The sequence below is a fragment of the Sciurus vulgaris genome (assembly GCF_902686455.1).
Source record: "Sciurus vulgaris genome assembly, chromosome: 1".
In the NCBI taxonomy this organism is placed as follows: domain Eukaryota; kingdom Metazoa; phylum Chordata; class Mammalia; order Rodentia; family Sciuridae; genus Sciurus; species Sciurus vulgaris.
Window position 1 is genome coordinate 110,680,099 of NC_136461.1, and position 21,459 is coordinate 110,701,557.

Here is a 21,459-nt window from a genome sequence, read left to right on the forward strand (position 1 = left end):
ATATCCTCAGTGACATTAATGCAAGGCCAGGTTTGAAAAATCACAAAACTCAAGATTAAAAAGGAAAGTCAAGGAGCATAAAAGGGGAAAAGTAAGCAGGAAAAGAAAAAAGGATGAAAGAAAATCCCAGAGGAAATAGGTAAGGAACAGGTCAGGGACATGGGCTAATGGGCTTGCCTTGAAAAAAAGAAAGGATGCCTTAAAAAAAAAGAAAGGATGCCTCATCTCAGGAGACTGAGGGAGAAATGAATGTTGACATAGAGAAGCTGGACACAGAGATTTGGGAGTTCATGCCTAAGGCCCCAATTTTCAAACTAGAGAAGATAAGTCAGTTCCTAAAAATTAGCTATTGGATAGGAAATCTAGATAGTGAAATTTGGTGACATTTAAAAATGTCTGCTGAGGTAATGCAAAACAAAAGACTAATCAAAAGCATGGTGAGTCTAATGGAGATTGAATATGCCTTCCTATCTGCAGGGGCATCGGTGAACACATTTGATTCTCTTCCAGCAGGGCTTAAGCATCCACTACCAGAGGAGCAACAATAAGTGGACCACAGCACTAATCAAAACTTGGTGGTTTAGTGGGTGGGAGAGGAAAAAAAAGCATGTATGAGTTTAGATGAATTTTAGTTGAGAGGTTCAACAATGGGGATCCAAATAGGCACAGAAAGAAACACAATTTATAAGCAGTTTAACTAGCATAGATTTACCACTAGATACCATAAGCTATTCAAATAGTCTAAGATTCACAGATGCTTGTCCTACTCAATCCCATAAATCAGATTTCCTATATCTGTACTTGTTCTAAGAAAGAGTCTGCATCTAAATGAAATGCACAAAACATAAAATGAATCAATAGACAAACAGTTGGAGAGATATGTGATAAAGCAAGTACAGTAAAATGTTAATAATACAGTCTAAAAGGTGGGAACGTGGAAGGGTTGTAGGTTCTAGAACAGCACTGTCCAATGGGTCTTTCTGAAATGATGGAAATGTTTTGTAAATGGTGTTATCAAATAGGTTAACTACTAGAGCTATATGTGACCACTAAGTCCTTGAAGTATGACTAATAGCAATGGGGAATTTTTAATTTTAGTAACTCTCCATAAATTTAAATTTAAATTGACATAACCATGTGTGGCTAGTGGCTACTGTGTTAGCATACTGCTAGACCACACAACCCTAGGTTCAAGTCCTTGGATTCACCACTGGCTGTTACTTTATTTCTCTAAGTCTTAAATTTTTCTTATATAAAATGAAAACAGCAACAGCACTTATTACTTTATACAGATTAAATGAGATAAAGCAGATAAAGCATGAAGCACAGCCCTGGGCACAAAGGAAATGCTTAAAATTAATGTTTAGGGCTAGGGTTGTGGCTCAGTGATAGAGCACTTGACTAGCATGTGTGAGGCACTGGGTTCAATTCTCAGCACCACATATAAATAAAAAGCCCACTGACAACTTCAAGAAGTAAAAATTTTTTGAAAAATTAATGTTTATTATTCTACTTCTAAATAGTGTCCATGCAATCAAGGAACACGATCTGTTTTCTCTCCACTCTTTCCCCAGTGCCTAGTACAGTGTCCCATACATAAAAGACACTCAATAGACATTTGCTGCATGTTATTTCAATCTTAAGACCTTACATTTATTCCTATTAAATTTCACATTAAGTCCATTGTTTTAATTTGTTGAGCTCTAGTACAGATCTTTGAATCCTAATGTTATCCAATATACTTGATGTGCCTGTTAGTGTCTTCTGAAATTTTGATAAACATATCATCTATATATGTACCTGAAATATTAATAGACCTATAATTTTAGTTTTTTCACCCTGAAGTTTATTGCCCTTCATTAACTGATACTAGCTACATACATTAAACTTAGCTTTATCTTCATCGTTTTAAGAACAAAGATAGTAAAGATCAGATTATGCCAGTATGTCCTTCATTGAGACTACCCTTAAAGAGAACTTAAAAACAACTACTCACCCTTCAATAGCTGGAGATCTGTCAGGACGAGTACTTCCTTGAGACCTATATCTCCGAGTCATTGGCAGCCGTGGAGGCCTGCTTGGTCCCCAGAAATCAGTGTGAGTTTGGTGACTCCTCTCATTGGCTCTATTACCTTGGTCCAGTGGATTGCTACTTAGAAATGGTCTAAAATCTTGGAAAAACATCGTGTGATCCAAATGGTCCCAGAGCTAGTAAAAATCAAAAATAAATCACGTTAGGAAAAGGGAAGAAATAACAAAAATAGAGAAGAATTACTTTTAACACTTTGAAATTCAGCAACTCCTAAATAATGAAATATGTTTCTTGGGTTTCAGGGAAAAGAAACGAGAGTTCTTTAAGGGGCACACATAAGGGCACAAAACCCTAAAAATTGAAAAAATTTATTTTATTCATAAAGAAACAAGTAAGTCAATGGGTGGCCTCACTCATATCCATCCATATGCCTCTGACTAGTTTCCCCTTCAGAAATATAAATACAACTGAAAGTATCCTAGACTTCTTTCCTAAGCATCATCAACCATTTATATCAACATTATAACCTGCGTTTTGTCATAAATGATATCCACATTCAAAGATTTAAATAAAATGAATGTACTTATACACTTGGGGGGGGGGGACAGCATCACCACAAAATGAAAAATGTCCATAAAAAACTTCTCTTAACTTGGCACCTGCATCAGAGAAGGGTTATGTCAAAACTGTGCCAAAGCAGTGCAAGAATGTCTAATAAGTTCATTCTGTGGTACACACTTTTATCAATAAAAGGGATTTGGAGGGGTTATTAGGTTTGGTGGAACAATCACTAAGCAAAGGATAAATAGGGGGAAAAACCACCTTAAAATAATTAAAGCTTTATCTATCTGTACACCAGATATCTCAAAAGATCTACAGAATACTACTTACTGTACTCCATCCACAAAGTATGTAACACTGGTCATACTAATCCATTTCTTTGTTTTAAAGTTTTAAGTTAAGTCACGTGCAGTGGCACATGCCTGTAATCCCAGAGGCTCAAGAGGCTAAAGACAGGAGGATCACACACAAGTTCAAGGCCAGTCTCAGCAACATAGCAAGGCCCTAAGCAACTTAATGAGACCCTGTCTCAAAATAAACAAAAAGGACTGGGGATTGTAGCTCAGTGGTAAAGCACTCCTGGGTTAAATCTCCAGTACAAAGGAAGTAAGTAAGTTAGTTTTAAGTTAAAGGGAAGAACTTATTATTTAGTGTAAATATAATAAATAACAAGGACAGAAAACTCCTCAGCGCATGATGTCAGGTCTTAAAATTCCTCAGAACCTCTCTATTCCAAACTTTGTCTTCCAGAGACTCTCATTAATAACAGCTTCCTAACTCAGAGAAAGGGTTAACAACCCAGTAGCACATTAAGCTGAGCTGATTACAGATCCCACTCCATTCTCAGTCTACCATTTAATAATTTGCTACATCAACTCTAGGAAGTTATGGAGTTTGATAGGTTTTACAATGTTTTGTTTTGTTTTTTTAATTTTCCAGTATACAATTTGTTTCTTGATTTTCAAAGATAATTTCCTTCCTTTTTAGGTTTCTATTGTGCCATATCCTGACAAGCACTTAATGTCGTAGTACAGTTGTTTTTGGTTTGGGGCTTTGATTTTCTTCCTCCAGTTTTTAACAATCTGGTGAAATGTTTGGATTTGATACGTAAGACCAATAGGAGTGTTTATTTTAAATGCCTGTTTTTGTGGGAGGTGTTGGGGGGTACCAGGGATTGAACTCAGGGGCACTCAACCACTAAGCCACATCTCCATCCTTATTTTGTATTTTATTTAGAGACAGTGAGTTGCTTAGCGCCTCACTTTTGCTGAGGCTGGCTTTGAACTTTCCATCCTCCTACCTCAGCCTTCCAAGCTGCTGGGATTACAGGCATGTGCCACTGTGCCCAGCTAAAATGCATACTCTTTGGCCCTAAGCCAGCTAGTAAATTTAAAAGGTTGTGGAAGCCTTAAGGACTACCTTTAACACTTCCTATAAAGTAAGTCTGTTATTAATGAATCCTATCAGCTACTGTTTATCTGCATATATCTTGATGACTTCTTCATTCCTGAAGGGCAGTTTTGCCAGATTTAGAGTTCTTCATAGTTTTTTTAAATCTTTCAGTTAGCTTTCAGTTAAGCGTTTAACTGGTTGTGGTAACTCTCTGACTTTTCCAGAGTTCTGATAAACTTGATTTTGATAGTTTTTTTGTTGTTTTTGCTAAGGAAGGACCCCCAGAAGGTCCCCACTTTGCCATTTTCTCGGACATCATCTTTCACTGTGGCTTTACTTAGCGTTCTCTGATACTAATAAGGCTAAATATCTTTTTGTGTATTCATCATATTTCATATCGTTCATGTCTTTTGTTCACTTTTCTATTTAATAGATTTTCCAATTGACGTGTAGCAGTTCTTTATATATTCTGGATACTGATCTTTTGTTAGCTACATATGTGCAATTCTCCCAATTGTGATTTCTTTTTTTTCCTGGAAGCTCCCAAAGTTTAATTTTAACGTAGCACAAATCCCTCATGATTTGTGCTCTGAAGATTTAAATAATCCTTCCCCAGAGCAAAGTCATTAAAAATTTTCCTCCAGAGGGCTGGGGATGTACCTCAGTAGAAGAGCGCTTGCCTAGTGTACACAGTGCCCTTGGTTTGTTTGATCCCCAGCATCACACAGAAACAAACAACAAAAAAAAAACTGTACTATATGTTCTTCAAGTAAGTTTTAAAGACTTGTCATAAATACCTAAGTCTTCAGTCTACTAATTTTTTATAAGATATAAGGATCCAATTTAATTTTTTTCAAATATAATTATCTCAACACCTTTTATCAAATAATTCACCCTTTCTTTGCTGATCTGCAGTGCCACATCTATCATATCAAATTTGTATATGTACCTGGGTCTGTTTTGGGGTCTTTTAATAGGGCCCATTGATCTGCAGAGGTACCATAGTCTTAATTATTATAAGCCTTATAATAAATTTTAGTATCTCACAGATCAATTCTCTCCACCATATAATTTTCAAGACCATCTATCATTTTTCAACATTCATATTTATTTTAAATTAGCCTGGTAAGCTCCCCATGCAAACTCTATTGGGACATTTACTTTTTTTTTTTTTTTTTTGTGGTGCTGGGGATTTGAACCCAGGGCCTTGTGCTTGCGAGGCAAGCACTCTACCAACTGAGCTATATCCCCAGCCCCAGGACATTTACTTTTAAGGCAATGAATATATATATACCCTGTTAACAAACATCATTAACATCATCTGGGAACTTATTAGGAAAGCAGAATCTCAGACTCCACCCAGTGTATCTGCATCATAAATTGATTCATGTGCACATTAAAATTTGTGAGGCACTGTTATAGATTATTTTGAAGGCAATGAACATTTTTATAATATCAAGTCTTCCCACCCAAGAATATAGACTAGCCCCACTCAACCCCAATTTATTCAGGACTTCTTTTAATAGTTATATCTTTTAACATTTTTGTACCTTTCTCCATAAAGGTCTTGCTGTTAGATAATATTACTTTGATTCTTCTTTTTTTTAATTTGGTGTTTTAACAGTTAATTGCTATTATCAAAAATGCAACTGGTTTTTTGTACTGACTTTAATTTACAGAAAATTTGCTGAACTCCTAATAATTCTAATAGTTTGCCTATGCAGAACACCCAAAAAACATACATAATCATATCATCTAAGAAAAACAATAATTTTTGTTTCCTTCCCAACCCTTATGTTTTCATTTCTTCTTATGTAATTGCAATTCAATATTGAAAGGAAACAATGATAGCAGGCACCTTCCTCTTGTTCCTGATTTTAAAGAGAATAGGCCTGATCATCAAATACTATGTTTTGTACTAATATTATGTTTTGTAAATATCCCTTTATCAGATAAAAACAAGTTTCCTCCTAATTCTAGTTTATTAAGAATGTTTAGCATGAATGAACAATGAATTTAATCAAATACTTTTTCTGTATCTATTTAGATAATTATGGTTTTTCATTTTTATCTGTAAAATTATATTAACGGCTTTTCAATTAATACAATCTTGAATTCTCAATTTGGTTTATGATACATTACTGGATTCTACATTTGCTCTTTTGAGTGAATTTCTACATCTATTCCTTCAGAATACCGCCCTTGTCTGGCTCTGGTACCAGGTTATAGTGGTCTCATAAAATGTGCTGGAAAGCATTCCTTCTCTTTCATATTAGCATCCTGTGGCACAAAAATAGAATTACTGGGCATAAGCATTTTGCTAGACAGTACTAAACTACCCTCCAAACATCTATACTCATTTATACTCCTACCAGAGTACAACAGCTTACATTCTGCAGTATTCTGGCCAACATTGGTAAAATGTTTTTAAAATGCTAATACACAATCTGAAAATTTTTTACATAGTAAAAACATGAATAAAATTTGTCTAAATACTATGAGGTAAAGCACCTTTTCATTTTAACTGCCATTGTACTTTTTACGCCAGACTTATTTCCCTTTCTTTCCTAGTGAGTCTTAATCTGTAATAGATCACTTGTTTCTTGAATGAAAAGTGGTCTAGAATGTAAAGTTCTTAATCCCAAATCCAAAGTAAATGTGACATTAAATCCCCAACTATATTTGCCATCCACAAGTGAAAAAGTATGAACGGACTCCTTCACATTCTAACCCACTAAGGTAAACTACAGGAAGAAATCTATCCAAATAAATAAAGTTCCACACTTGCTTACAGGGAAAAAAAAAAAATTCTCAACATAGCCATTATTTTCATTATAACTAAGAAACAACTTTAAACTTTAAATTTTGACTAGAAGAAGAGCTAAGCAACAAGTTCATACTTTGAATAATCTGCTTTGACAACTACGTTTTTTGGATGACTGTAAGTTGACATCACACCTCATAATATGAAAAGATTTTAAAGACCCAATCTTAGAAGCAGTTTCAACATCAGCCTGAAGCATTTTGCAGTCTATTTGGAAACTGCAAATTAGTACAAACTAATAGTAACAGTCAATGTATTTGTGATCTTTTTTATCCCCAAATAATAGTGCACCCTGACCATAGAACACAGGATAAAAGAATACACCTCACAAATTTATATCAAATCAATGCTAAGGATAAGAATAGCTTCAGATCAAAAAAAGGACAGCTTTAGTTCATTTGTCTCTGAGCAGACACAAACAGTTCATCAACAAAACTGGGTATTCAGGACACAACTTACGTAAGTAAAAACTAATAGGGAACACTATTATAGAGTTTCAGTGAAACAGCCAAAAGAATTATGTAGACGGTTTGACAATTTTTGTTTTGAAAAATCAAAAAAGTTACTCTGAACAGAGGTAAAAAGATAGTATTTCTGATTGTGATATAGAAAAACAGTATGGACAATATCTTCCCATTAGCAGAATTTGTTCTGAACCAACTATGATCAAGTCACTCTTCTTAAAATATTAAGGTCTGTTCCTCAAAAAGTTAAACAGTTACCTATGATCTGGTAATTTCACTGTTAGTTATATAACTAAGAGAACTGAAAACATATTGCACAAAACTTATGGAAAATATTCACAACAGCATTATTCATAATAGCCATAGAGTATAAACAAATGTCCATCAACTGATGACATTTTGTATAAACAAAATGCAGGATATCAATAAAATCTAATATTCTACAGCCATCAAAAGGCATGAAGTACTGATGCATGCTACAACATAAATAAACCATAAAAATATTATTCTAAGTAGAAAAGAGTCACAAAAGATCACATATTGTATGATTTCATTTATATCAAATGTCCTATTTATAGGCAAACCAACAGAAACAAAAAGAGATTGGCAGTTTCCTAGGGTGAAGGAATTATGGAGAAATAAGAAATGAGTACAAATGGGTACAAGATGAAAAAGTACTAGAATTAGTAGTAATGAATGACTGTATGAGTTGGTGAAGTTACTAAAATTGCTGAACTGTACATTTTAAAAGAGTAAAGTACACGGCATGTGAATTTTAAAATACTATTGTCTATCCAGGCACAGTGGCACATCACCTGTAATCTCAGTGACCCAGGAGGTTAAGGCAGGAGGATTCCAAGTTGGAGGCCAACCTCAGCAACTTAGTGGGATCCTTTCTCAAAATAAAAAATTAAAAAGGGGCTTGCGACATGCAGTTGAGTGGTAAAATGTCCCTTGTTCAATCCCCAATACCCACCTCCCTGCCACAAAAAAACCCACAAAACTACAGTCTATTAAGATGAATCAACCGAAGGTAAATAACTTCAAAATTATTAACCTTAGAAATGCAATTTCAAACACACGCACAGGCTATTTGATTAAAAACGTTAAATCAAGATAAGGAACATATCCATTACCCCAAATATTTCCTAGTGTTCCTCTGTAATCTCTTTCTCCTGTCCCTCTCTACTTCCAAGCAACAATTGATGGTTCTGTGGTTTGTATTTTCGGTGAAGGGAATAATACTGCAGGTCTTCTTTATTTTCTGGTTTCTTTTACTCAGTTAATTATTTTTAGATTAATTCATACTTTTATATGTATCAATGGTTTTGCCATTTTATTACTGAGCAATAAGTATTTCATAGTATGGCTATATCACGATTTGTTGATTCATCCACCTGTTGATAGGATTTGGGTTGCTTCTAGTTTCCATTACAAATAAAGTTACTGTGAACGTTTGTATATACATACTTTTTTTCCCCCTCTTCTCTGGGGGAGTAAATACCTAGAGTGCAATGGCTGGATCATATATATGCATATTTACCTTTTTCAAAAAGTTAATGTGCTTTCCAAAGTGGTTGTACCATTTTTATATTTCAATTTCAGTTGTTTCCACAGCCTTGCCAACATTTAATATGGTCAGTCTTTTAAATTTCAGCTATTCTGATAGATGTGCAGTAGTATTTCATTGTGTTTTTTTTTAAAGTTTTTCAACCACACTCACTCACTCATATAAATATTTGAAAACAAATATATCTGCCCTCCCTTTCTGTATCTTTGGTATAATTTATCATAGTTTTTAATAAACAAATACTATAAATATCCATAAGAGAATTTTAAAATATAAAAAAGGGGCTAATAAATAGACAAATATATCAACTACTGAAAGTACTACCTATTTTTTTAAAAGATTAAGCCACTCATTTGCAACTTTTATTAAAGCAAATTCCATCTATTAAAAACAAGATAATTTAGCCGGGTGTGGTGGTGTAGCCTGTAATCCCAGAAGCTCAGGAGGTTGAGGCAGAAGGATGGAAAGTTCAAAGCTAGCAAAAAAAGCAAGGCTCTAAGCAACTCAGTGAGACCCTGCCTCTAAATAAAATACAAAATAGGGCTGGGGATGTGGCTCAGTGGTTGAGTGCCCCTGAGTTCAATCCTTGGTACCAAAAAACAAAAACAAAAACAAAAACCCAAAGTATTTTGTAACTTGATTTCAACTTTTTTTTAATAGTAATTGAATTTTTACATAAAAATTTGAAAACTTCAACTAAAGAATAAAACATTCAGACACCAAGATCAACAAACAATGACAGCATATCAATTTACATTAGTACTGTGGTCCAGGATACCCTTTCCATTTAAAACATTTTAATCACACTTCTGTATTGCACAGGTAACTTACAGTGTGAGTTCTTTTTTTTAATTTATTTTTTATTATAAACAAATGGGGTACAACTTGCTTCTCTGTTTGTACATGAAGTAGAGGCATATCATTTGTGTAATCATACATTTCCACAGGGTAATGGTGTTTGGTTCATTGTTATTTTTTCCTCCCCCCCCCCAACCCCTCCTGCCCATCTTTCCCCTCTATGCAGTCCCTCTTTCCTCCATTCTTGCCTCCCTCCCACCCCCCATTATGTATCATCATCTGCTTATCGGAGAGATCATTCGTCCTTTGGTTTTTTTGAGATTGGCTTATCTCACTTAGCATGATATTCTCCAATTTCATCCATTTGCCTGCAAATGCCATAATTTTATTCTTCTTTATGGCTGAGTAATATTCCATTGTGTGTATGTGTGTGTATATATATATATATATATATACACACCACAGTTTCTTTATCCATTCATCAATTGAGGGGTATCCAGGTTAATTCCACAATCTGGCTATTGTGAACTGAGCAGCTATGAACATTGATGTGGCTGCATCACTGTAGTATGCTGATTTTAAGTTCTTCGAGTATAGGCCAAGTAGTGGGATAGCTGGGTCAAATGGTGGTTCCATTTCAAGTTTTCTAAGGAATCTCCACACTGCTTTCCAGAGTGGCTACACTAATTGCATCCCCACCAGCAACGTACGAGTGTACCTTTTTCCCTCCATCCTCTCCAACACCTATTGTTGCTTGTATTCTTGATAATAGCCATTCTAATTGGGGTGAGATGGAATATTAGGGTAGTTTTGATTTGCATTTCTCTATTACTAGAGATGTGGAACATTTTTTCATTTATCTGTTGATTGCTTGTAGATCTTCTTCTGTGAAGTGTCTGTTCATTTCTTTAGCCCATTAGTTGATTGGGTTATTTGTATTCTTGGTATAGAGTTTTTTGAGTTCTTTATACATTCTGGAAATTAATGGCCATACTACCAAAAGTGCTATACAGATTCAATGCAATTCCAATTAAAATCCCTATGATGTACCTCACAGAAACACAGCAAGCAATCATGAAATTCATCTGGAAGAATAGGAAACCCAGAATAGCTAAAGCAATCCTTAGCAAGAAGAATGAAGCAGGGAGTATCACAACACCAGAACTTCAACTATGCTACAGAGCAATAGTAACAAAAATGGCACCAAAATAGACAGGTAGATCAATGGTACAGAATAGAGGACATGGACACAAACCCAAATAGTTTTCTCATACTAGACAAAGAAGCCAAAACATGCAATGGAGAAAAGATAGTCTCTTCAACAAATGGTGCTGGGAAAACTGGAAATCCATATGCAACAGAATGAAACTAAACCTCTATCTCTCCCTACACAAAACTCAGTTCAAAATGGATCAAGGACCTTGGAATCAGACCAGAGACCCTGCCTCTTATAGAAGAAAAAGTAGGTCCAAATCTTCAACATGTTGGCTTAGGATCAGACTTTCTTAACATGACTCCCATAGCACAAGAAATAAAAGCAAGAATCAATAACTGGGATAGATTCAAACTAAAAAGCTTTCTCTCAGCAAAGGATACTATCAGCAATGTGAAGAGAGAGCCTACAGAGTGGGAGAAAATTTTTGCCACTCATAGTGTGAGTTCTTGATGAAGACAACACTAGACAGATGTTGCCTGATGCCTGGATAATGGTGAATGTGACAAAAACAGTGAAACATATTAAGATACTTTTCTTAAACTGTCAGGTCATCTATAAAGCAATGAAGGTCACAGTATAAGAAGATATCTGCTAAGGCAAAGTTATATTCTGTAAAGTAGACTGTGGGAAGCCATTCTTATCTGACAGAATTAGACTAGATTAAGCCATGTGAGGCAGAGGACTGGCTTCTAGGAACTGATGGGAAGCATGTGGTGCTGCATGGGCATAGTTCCTTGTCTCCTTCTGGAATTTCCCTCCTAAGAGAATGGCTTCCCTAACTCCACCCTATCCTGTCCATCACAGAAGAAGCTCCTCCCAGGCCTTTACCTGTATATTATATACCCTTACCTGTCTATTATAAATAAAGGAGAGTTGGGTGACTCCATGTTGTTGTAAAAGGACAGAGCTGGTATGGCCAGACCCATCACACCTACTCATAAAGAGAGTATTGGCTCTTGTGTGTTCATTGAGTAGGTAAGTTTTTCGGGTAATAGAAAATCCACCAACATCTCCTCCAGCAGTTAACCCTTTCCTTTTCTCCTCCACGTGGGACATGGCAGAGGGGACCCCCACAGTAGACTTTATCTCAAGATACAAGTTAAGATTCTTCAACAGAGTATGGCTATCCTTATTGGAGTGTCTACTTGAGAGATCCTATATTCTACCCACTGATGAACTGATACTTTTTCTTCTGCAGTACTCTCCATCAAATACTTTTTGTTGGCTTCCTTGACTAGATGGTTGCTATTGTAGTCAATTCTGTTAGGCTTGGACCATTGTTTGTTTGAAGAACTGGAATTTGTCACTCACCCTTGGCACAGTTTTTATTTCCCTTACTCAGCCCTATGGACTGCAGCAGCTCTGTGGCTGCCACCATCTCCAGCACAGTTGGTAGGCATGGGTGGTCATTGTGGTTTTAATTTGCATTTCCCTAATGACTAATTACATCAAGTATTTATGTATATTTATTTGACATTTACACCTTTGGTGTATCAATATTGTCTTTTTTTTTTTTTTTTTTTTTTTGGTGCTGGGGATTGAACACAGGGCCTCGTGCTTGCAAGGCAAACACTCTACCAACTGAGCTATATCCCCAGCCCCCATTTACACCTTTGGTGAAGCAAATTGTTCAAATCTTTTGCCACTCTTCAGAACTGGGTAGATTTCTTATTATTCCATTTTAAGAGTTCTTTATAAAGCTCTTTAGATAGTCCTTTACCAGATAAATGATTTTGTTTGTTTTCTGGCCTTTTTCTTTTTTTTTTACTGGGGATTGAATGTGAATGTAGGGGCACTTTTAGCCACTAAGCTAATATCCCCAGTCCTTTTTGAGATACAGTCTAAGTTTCTTAAGGCCTCACTAAGTTGCTGAGGCTGGTTTTGAACTTGTGATCCTACTGCCTCAAGTCTCCTGAGTTGTTGGGATTACAAGCATGTAACACCATGCCCTGTAGACTAACGATTTTCAAATATTTTTTCCTAGTTTGTGATTGCCTTTTCATACTCAAAGAATAGTTGAAATTTTTTATTTTGATGAAGTCAAATTTATCAATTTGCTGTTTTATGGATCATGTTTTTGGTGAATATTTAAGAAATCTTTTAACCAGCCTAAATTCACAAAGGTTTCCTCCTTTTTTTTTTTACATATTTTATAGTTTTAGGTTTTATGATTCATCTTGAGTTAATTTATGTATATGCCTTAAAGTATTACTGAAGTTCATATTTTCGTACATACATAGCCAATTGTACCTTTTCATAAACAGATCATCTTTTTTCTCTTTGACTTTGTGCTTTATTCAAAACCAGTTGTTCGCAGTGTATTAGTCTGTTTCCAGACTCTCTATTCTTTTTATCTACCTCAATGACAACACCACAGTCCTGGTTACTATAGCTTTATAAGTCTTTATGCTAGGTAATGTTAATCTTCTAAACTTGACCATTTTCAATATTTTTTAAAATTTCAATTTCTAACTGTTCATTGGTAATATATAGAAAAGTAATTTTTCTATATTTTCTGTATCCTACAATGCTGTTAAATTCACTAGTTCTAATAATTTTATAAATTCCAGTAAATTTTCTACACAGAACACAGCAACTGCAAATAAAGATAGCTTTATATCTTCCTTTCTAATCTAGATGCCATTTATATCTGTTTGTCTACCTAGCTGGTTGGTTAACTTTATTGCATCAGCTAAAACTAGTACAATGTAGAATAGAAGGAAGGTGGGTATCCTGGTCTTGTTCCTGATCTTACTTGATCTTAATCTTTTATCAGTACCTATGACATTAGCTGTATGCTTTTAATAGATGTCTTTTGTCAAATTAAGGCAGTTCCCATTTATTTCTAGCTTTCTTAGCATTTATCGAAAATGGATGCTGAATTTTGTCAAATACTTTTTTTACAACTATTGAGAATATCACATGGTTTTTATTTTTTAGTGCTAATACAGTGAATTAACAGTTGATCTTCCTTTCTTTTCTTTTTTGATACTGGAATTGAATACAGTAGTGCTCTACCACAGATCTACAATCCCCCACACCTTTTTAATTTTTTTTTCTTGGTACTGAGAACTGAACCCAGGTACTTTACCACTGAGTTATATACCCAGCTCTTTTTATTTTGGGACAGAGTCTAAGTAGCTTAGAGCCTCACCAAACTGCTGAGACTGGCCTCAAACCTAAGATCCTCCTGCCTCAGCCTCCTGAGATGCTGGGATTACAGGCATGCGCCAAGGTACCCGGTAGCACACTGATTTTCAAATCTTGAACCAAACTTTCATTCTTGGGATTAAACCTGACCTGATCATAATGTATTGCCCTTTTTATATATTGTTGGATTCTACTTGCTAAAATTTTGTTTGGCATTTTTGCTTCTATGTTCATGAGGAAATACTGGTCTGTAGTTTGCTTAGGTCTCTAGGGTTTTTAGGACCTAAATTACTTTTTTATTTTTCAGATATTCTTTTTGAAAAGTCTTTGTACATAATTATTTACAAAGTCCACTAATGCAATAAAACCAACTTTACGTCAATAAGTACATTTCAAAAAAAAATTACATCCGTTTTATTATTTTCAGCATACCCTTTCACATTCAAAGCATCCCAGTTTGGAAGGTAAATCATATGATTATAATATTTTCACTATGGCTATAGAAGCACTAGACTACCATTGGAAGATGAACTAAATGGCATTAGAGTAGCTGCCTCAAACTCCTCTTTTATTTTAAACTGCTTGTGAACCCATGAGTTGTTTTTGGAGAGCTAACCTTCAGTCAGGTTTCAGATACTAGACACTAAAACCATATTTTCATCCAGTGAAAGGCAATAGCTTTTACTAGCAAACAAGTGCCAAGTGTAGGGATCCCATTTGCCATAGAAATAAAGCTTCTAGTTAGAAGTAAATGGAAGACTGAATAAAATTACTGCAACTAAAAGCTAAGAGTAAAATTTAAAAGATTTGTGCTTTAAAAGGTTTGTCTCTAGGAAATACATTTGTTCAATGAATTTAGGAAAAAAATTAGAATGATTTTTAAATAAGAAGTACTATTAGAATGACTATCAGAACAAGAGCAGTGGGATACTGAAAGGAAAACAAGTAGAGCTTGCCCTCGAATTGGCTCTGGGGTACCTAGATGGTAAGACTCAAAAGGTAAATGGAAATTAAGAGATTTGTAATAATTGGATGGGGAGAAAGGGCATTCAAAAAAAAATCTCAAGACTATCTACCACCATAGCAAAATTTTCAATTTGGTAAGAACACTGAGTATTGAAATGCTATTCACACACAAAAAAGGGACGTACAGCCCCTCTACAGCATAATAATGTAAACACTGTGCCATAATTTCTTAAAAAGCATTTTATCCAAAATGAGTATAAATTTACAGTCCAGAGACTCTGGGTACTGGCACTAACTCACCAGAAAACTGGCAGAGCTCACACCAAAAATAATTTCGTCTTTACCTTTTCCCCTTCAGTTACTATTTAATTTATGATAAGAGATAAGTATGACAGCATGTGTCTGTAATCTCAGCTATTGGGGGACTGAGGCAGGAGGATGGCAAGTTCAAGACTAGCCTGGACAACTCAGCAAGACTCTATCTCAAATTAAAAAGTGCTGGGGATGTAGTTCAGTGGTAGAGCATCTGCCTAGCATGTATAAGAGCCTTGGGCTCAACCCCCTGTACTGGAAAAAAAAAAAAAAAAAAACTGTGTTAAGGTTTTTGGCCACAGTGTTATGATTTTGAACTTAGTATATACAGAATTATGGTAACATCATTGTTCTCTGAACACTACTGAAGAGCTCAGGAGTTTTATACATAATATTTCCAAACTAGATGTGAAACAGATACTGTGATATGTCATTTTAACTCCATAGTCTCTAAAAATGAGGCATAAAGGATTTGGCTGAATTAATTAGACCTAAAAGATACAATCTGGGGTGTAACTAATCAAAGAACCCCAACTCTACCTGAATGCAAGCCCTATGGTGGAGACAGAAAAGTAGCACACAGGTAAAGGATAGTTTACCCAAAGAAAGATGGTTCAAAACTTCAACTTAAAAAAAAAACATTAGCCAGGCATGGTGGCACACACCTGTAATCCCAGCAGCTCAGGAGGAAAGTTCAAAGCCAGCTTCAGCAATTTAGCAAGGCTCTAAGCAACTCAGTGAGACCCTGTCTCTAAATAAAATACAAAATAGGATTGAGGATGTGGCTCAGTGCTTGAATGCCCCTGAGTTCAACCCTCAGTATCAAAAGAAAAAAAAAAAAAACTGTAAGCCAAAAACAGCACAATTTTACTTAGTTCAATTTAACTTACCCATACATTGTTCTTGATCACTTCTACAGGCAAGTCAAGATGACTGCCACAGGTCCCAGGAGCACAAAGTACACAAATTAGTATGAAGAGGGCCTTCATGAAGGTAGAAGCAAAAATGTCCTCAAAGATTACTGATCTCCTCTCACAGCTACCATAGTCACTATTCCCAAACTCCTGTTCACTAGAGAGTTAAGTGATTAAACCTAAAGATTAAGGGAAAAGAATCAACACTTTTGACCTCTTCATTCATTTCTCAGTACTTTTCCTACCAGAGAATTGATGTAATCTGGTTGGTACATAACAAGAGCCTAATTTCTTCCAATTTACATTGGATGGAGTCCCAATGAATGAAGTTCTTTCATGTATTAGGAAGCTGCACAAATACAAAACAGGTGGTTCTGGATATGTGTGCCTGCTGTTTTGCAACCTCTAATTCTCAGGCAAGTCATCCTGTATCGACAGAATACCCATTTGGCCACAGTTCCACTGTGTTTTCCAATTCACTTGAAAAAATTTAAACTTTTATTTGCATCTGTATGGCTGCTATGTTTTATTTCCCAAAATATTTTACACTGAAGATGGAGAGAAGTATTATTGATGATCGGCCACAACATACAACTAGATGTGTATCACGGAATAATAGTCTAGTAAATAAAGTGTCAATACTAAAGAATATGAAGTCATAAAATATATATTCTTAATATATAAATAATAAATCATAAAATGTGTAACTATAGAAACACAAGAAAAAGTTGGGCACAGTGGCACAAGCCCAGAATTCCAGCAATTCAGGAGGTGAGGCAGAAAGATCATGAGTTCTAAGTCAGTCTCAACAACTTAGACCCCCGCCACCTGAAAATTTTGAAAAATTAAGGTTGAAATATTCATTAGCTTACGCCTTTCTGCCCGTGGATGCCATGGAGAAAGCATAGCTAAAGTCTTCCTACTGCTGTCATGCCTAAATCAGAGTCCTCCAAAGAGCCCAAACAGCAGTGGAAACTATTCATCGGGGATCTGAGCTTTGAAACAACTGACGAGAAGCCATTATGAGCAATGGGGTACACTCACAGATTGTGTGGTAATGAGAGACCCTAAACAACAAGCACTCCAGGGGCTTTGGATGTGTCACTCATGACACTGTGGAGGAAGTGGATGCAGCCATGAATGCAAGACCTCACAAGGTGGATGGAAGAGTTGTGGAACCAAAGAGAGCTGTCTCAAGAGAAGATTCTAAAAGACCAGAGGCCCATGTAACTGTGAAAAATATCTTTGTTGGTGGCATTAAAGAAAACACTAAGAACATCACCTATGAGATTATTTTCAACAGTACAGGAAAACTGAAGCTATTGAAATCATGACTGACTGAGGCAGTAGAAAGAAGAGGGGCTTTGCTTTGGTAACTTTTGACAACCATGACTCTGTGGATAAGACTGGCATTCAGAAATACCATACTGTGAATGGCCACGACTGTAAAGTGAGGAAAAAGCCCTGTCGAAGCAAGAAATGGCTAGTGCTTCCTCTAGCCAAAGTGGTTGAAGTGGTTCTGGAAACTGCAGTGGTGGTCATGGAGGTAGTTTTTGTGGAAATGACAATTTTGGTCATGGAGGAAACTTCAGTGGTCACAATGGCTTTGGTGGCAGCCACGGTATTGGTGTGTACAGTAGCAGCAGGAATGGCTACAACAAATTTGGTAATGATGGAAGCAAATTTGGAGGTAGCAGGAGCTATAATGATTTTGGCAATTATAACAACTAATCATCAAATTTTGGACCTATGGAGGGTGGAATACTGCCAGGAACCAAAGCTTAGCAGGAGAAGAAAGCCAGAGAAGTAACAGGAAAGCTATAGGTTTTAACAGATTTGTGAATTCAGTGAAGCACAGTGGTGGCAGGGTCTAGCTGCTACAAAGAAAACATGATTTAGACAATACTCAAGTGTATGGGCAAAAAAACTCAAGGACTATATTTATGACTAATTATATAACAGGTTATTTTAGTTTTTATTCTGTGGAAAGTGTAAAGCATTCCAATAAAGGGTTTTAATGCAGACTTTTCTTTTTCCCCTTGGCACTCATGCTGTTGATTTGCTGAATAAATGTCTTTTTAAAAAATAAATAAATAGAACATTTTTTTAAATTAATTAAAAAGGGCTGGGAATGTGGTTCAGTGGTTAAGTCCCCCAGGTTCAAACCCTGATACCCCAGTCCCTGCAAAAACAGAAACACAAGAAGAGACTGATGACATAATACTAAGGAAACTTTTAAAGGCATAAATATAATATGGCATTCAATGATTGCACTGAAAACAGTTATGAGGCACACAGAACAAAAATGAGAAGTATTATACCAAAGAAACAAATAAAGCTCTAAGACAGTAACGAGAATATGGGCGTTTTTAATTTTTAAAAAACTCTTAATGACAAAACCTGAATGGAAATGTATTGAGAAAGAGTCTTAAAATATTTAAGACTCAGGATACTTTTAATACCTTTTTTATTGTCATTAAAATGCTACTTATGTAACAAAAACAAATTTTATTTAAATAATCAGGTGGCTCAAAGCACTCTGCCTTCTTGTGCACACCTGGAAGCTTTTTTATTTCCAGAAAAAAAGCTTTTCAGCTTTTTTTCCTTATACCTTATTTTCTGCTAATCTGAGGCAGCAGGCAGAGTCATTCATTTTCTTTTTTGTTTTTTGTTTGTTTTTTTAAACAACTTCTTGATGTGAGGAGTTGATCCAAATCAGGTTTGGGGTTTTCCAGTTGATTGGTTTTGAAGCTTTTTATTTGTTTGTATACTGAGGATTAAACCTAGGGCCTCAAGCATGATAAGCATGTATTCTACCACTGAGCTCCAGCCCCCACAGTCATTTTTGCAACAAAGCAATCTGTTCAAGTAAGTTGAGACTCTTAAGATCAACTATCTCACTGGCACCTACCTGGTCATGGTCAGAAGCTTTCAAGTAATCAATGAAACCGTTAAGCAGCTATGGGTTCACTTCCCCAGGATATTATGAGGAACCTCAGAATAGCAATGTTCTCTTTCTCCAAATTGCTAGCAACATTTTTAGATTCACTCCCTTCTATCCCTCACATGTTACTCAAACATTGTTCCCATTAATTGGTAACTATCTACTGCTTTCTCTCCAACTATCCACTATTATCACCACCAAAACCTCACTTAAAAAAAAAAAAAATTGACACATTTTATCAGAAATTTTCTTGGACTAAATCTCTTCTAATATATTCAGTATTTTAAGAATTAAGTTATTAGTAAATACTAGCTACAGAAAATAACCTCTTCATTATATAAGCAGCTCCAGCTGAAGAAAAACAATAAAACAGAGCATAGCCTTTGCTGAAATAACCAACTGAACTATGGAAAAGATAAATAATTTAGTTTCTATATATAACTTTACTTCCAACTTTTTTCTCCAAGGACATGGGTACAAAAACTTTATAGTTTAGGCATACTATTTTGAGATAGTTTTTTTCATATCTTTGCTTATCTAAATTCCATCTCCTCTTTAAGGCGCCAGTGCAAGTTTTACCTTTTCTATGAAGTCTTAAAATGGCTAAAATGTATTAGGCACTCACTATATGGCAGATCTAGCAGTGAGATCTAGCATATATCAAATTGTTTAATCTTTAAAACATCCCTGTGAGGTATTTATTATTATTTTACTCCATTATCTTCCTAAGTAAACAAAGAGACACAGAGAGAGTCTAAGTAATTTTGATCAGGTTACACAGTCAGTTAAGCGGCAGACCCTGGGATCTGAATTCAGGGTAATATGGTTCCAGAGTCTGTGCTCTTCATCACCTCTATATGACCTTTCCTGAAGACTTAAAACATTTCTTCCTTCTATTGTGCTTGTTACATATATCCCACAATAATTTTATCATACTCTCTGTATACTCTTGGTTTCTTGTTTGTTTCATGTGTTTACATCTGCTCTCCCACTAAACTATAAGGTCCTTGTAAGCAAGGCAACTATGACATTTGCTTCTTGCCCCAACTTCTAGAAAAGTGCTATGCATGAAAACATGGAAAACAGAATTCGTAGGTAATTTTTCAAAATCCCTGGCAACATCTACAATATTTTAAAGACATATTTTTTTCTAATTTTAAAATGTAAAATATAAAAGAAGAAATTTAAATGTTGAGGCAATGACAACAAGGAGATTCTAAGGAAGGAGAACTGGGCATAATTATGCCCTTGCTACAAGTCTATCACTGCTAAAGAACATGAAGTCACCCACTATGACTTTGCAAAATTACCTTAACACCTAAAGGACAGCTCATACCATCAGCGTCAGATTTAGCATTACTAAAGTTAGGAAACTGACTGCATATATTTATTTTTCTTCTTACTCAATGCATCTCTTCCTGGTGAGTCATACCTATAAAACTGACAGACCAATCTACTTTCATTTCCTAAAAGAGAACACTTAAAGAAAATCAAATTGTTTTTTTTCCTGGATATGCACAATCAGAAACTGATAATCTGTTATATGTAATAGCACACAAGGAGGTAGGGGTTGCCGAAGTGAGAAACTCTTCCAGGCTTCTAAAGCGGAATAAATTTTAAGTCATGTTTCTCACTTCATAAAAATGAGAGTTTCAAGACATAATCTGTCTGGAATCACACTCTACTCAATCCATCTAACAAAGGCAGTTCAGAGTTAAACAAAAAACTGGAATTAGGTTAGGAAATGCCACAGACTATAAGCAAAAGAAAACACCCTTAATAAAATGGGACTATTACCCAAACATTCACCAAGTTTTTCAACTATAGATCTGATCTGAAAATCTGTGGTGTAGGGGGTATATAGGTCTTAAGATAATTTCAGAAACTAAAAAAGAGACGTTTAGGGTTTCATGGGTTCCTTATTACATACCACTTTTCAATTGAAACTATATTTCAATTTACATAAAAAATAAATACCAAAACATTTTACTAATCCCCTAGGCATTTCAGCCACCTCTGGAAAAGACTAATGTGATCCTGAAACAGAAGAATTCTGATTATGGGATTTAACTTTTCTGTTAGCATCTGTCAGCTTTCTAGAGCCCAGTAAGCTGTGTGACAATAGAGGACACACATCCAGAAGCAAAAGCAAACCAGTGTCTGTTGCAGGCTGAAATGTTCTGTTCCTTTTGGGCTCTAGTTTCTAAATGATTAAAAACAAAAAATATTAATGTCATTGAATTGCATATTTAGAAATAGTTAAGATGGTCTAAAAGACAACTAAAGGAATTTTTAAGGTCAATGGATAAAGTGAAA

The 21,459-nt window shown here is 35.4% G+C and overlaps 1 protein-coding gene across 2 annotated transcripts in view; it reads right to left on the reverse strand.

Moving 5' to 3' along the window:
- RNF115 (ring finger protein 115) overlaps positions 1-21,459 on the reverse strand; it is a 96,247-nt gene that overhangs the window by 41,613 nt on the left and 33,175 nt on the right. For both annotated transcript variants that reach the window (XM_079140426.1, XM_079140427.1), the window contains one exon: positions 1,997-2,208. In XM_079140426.1, coding sequence (XP_078996552.1) covers positions 1,997-2,208 — 212 coding nt within the window. The remainder of the gene's footprint in view (positions 1-1,996; positions 2,209-21,459) is intronic.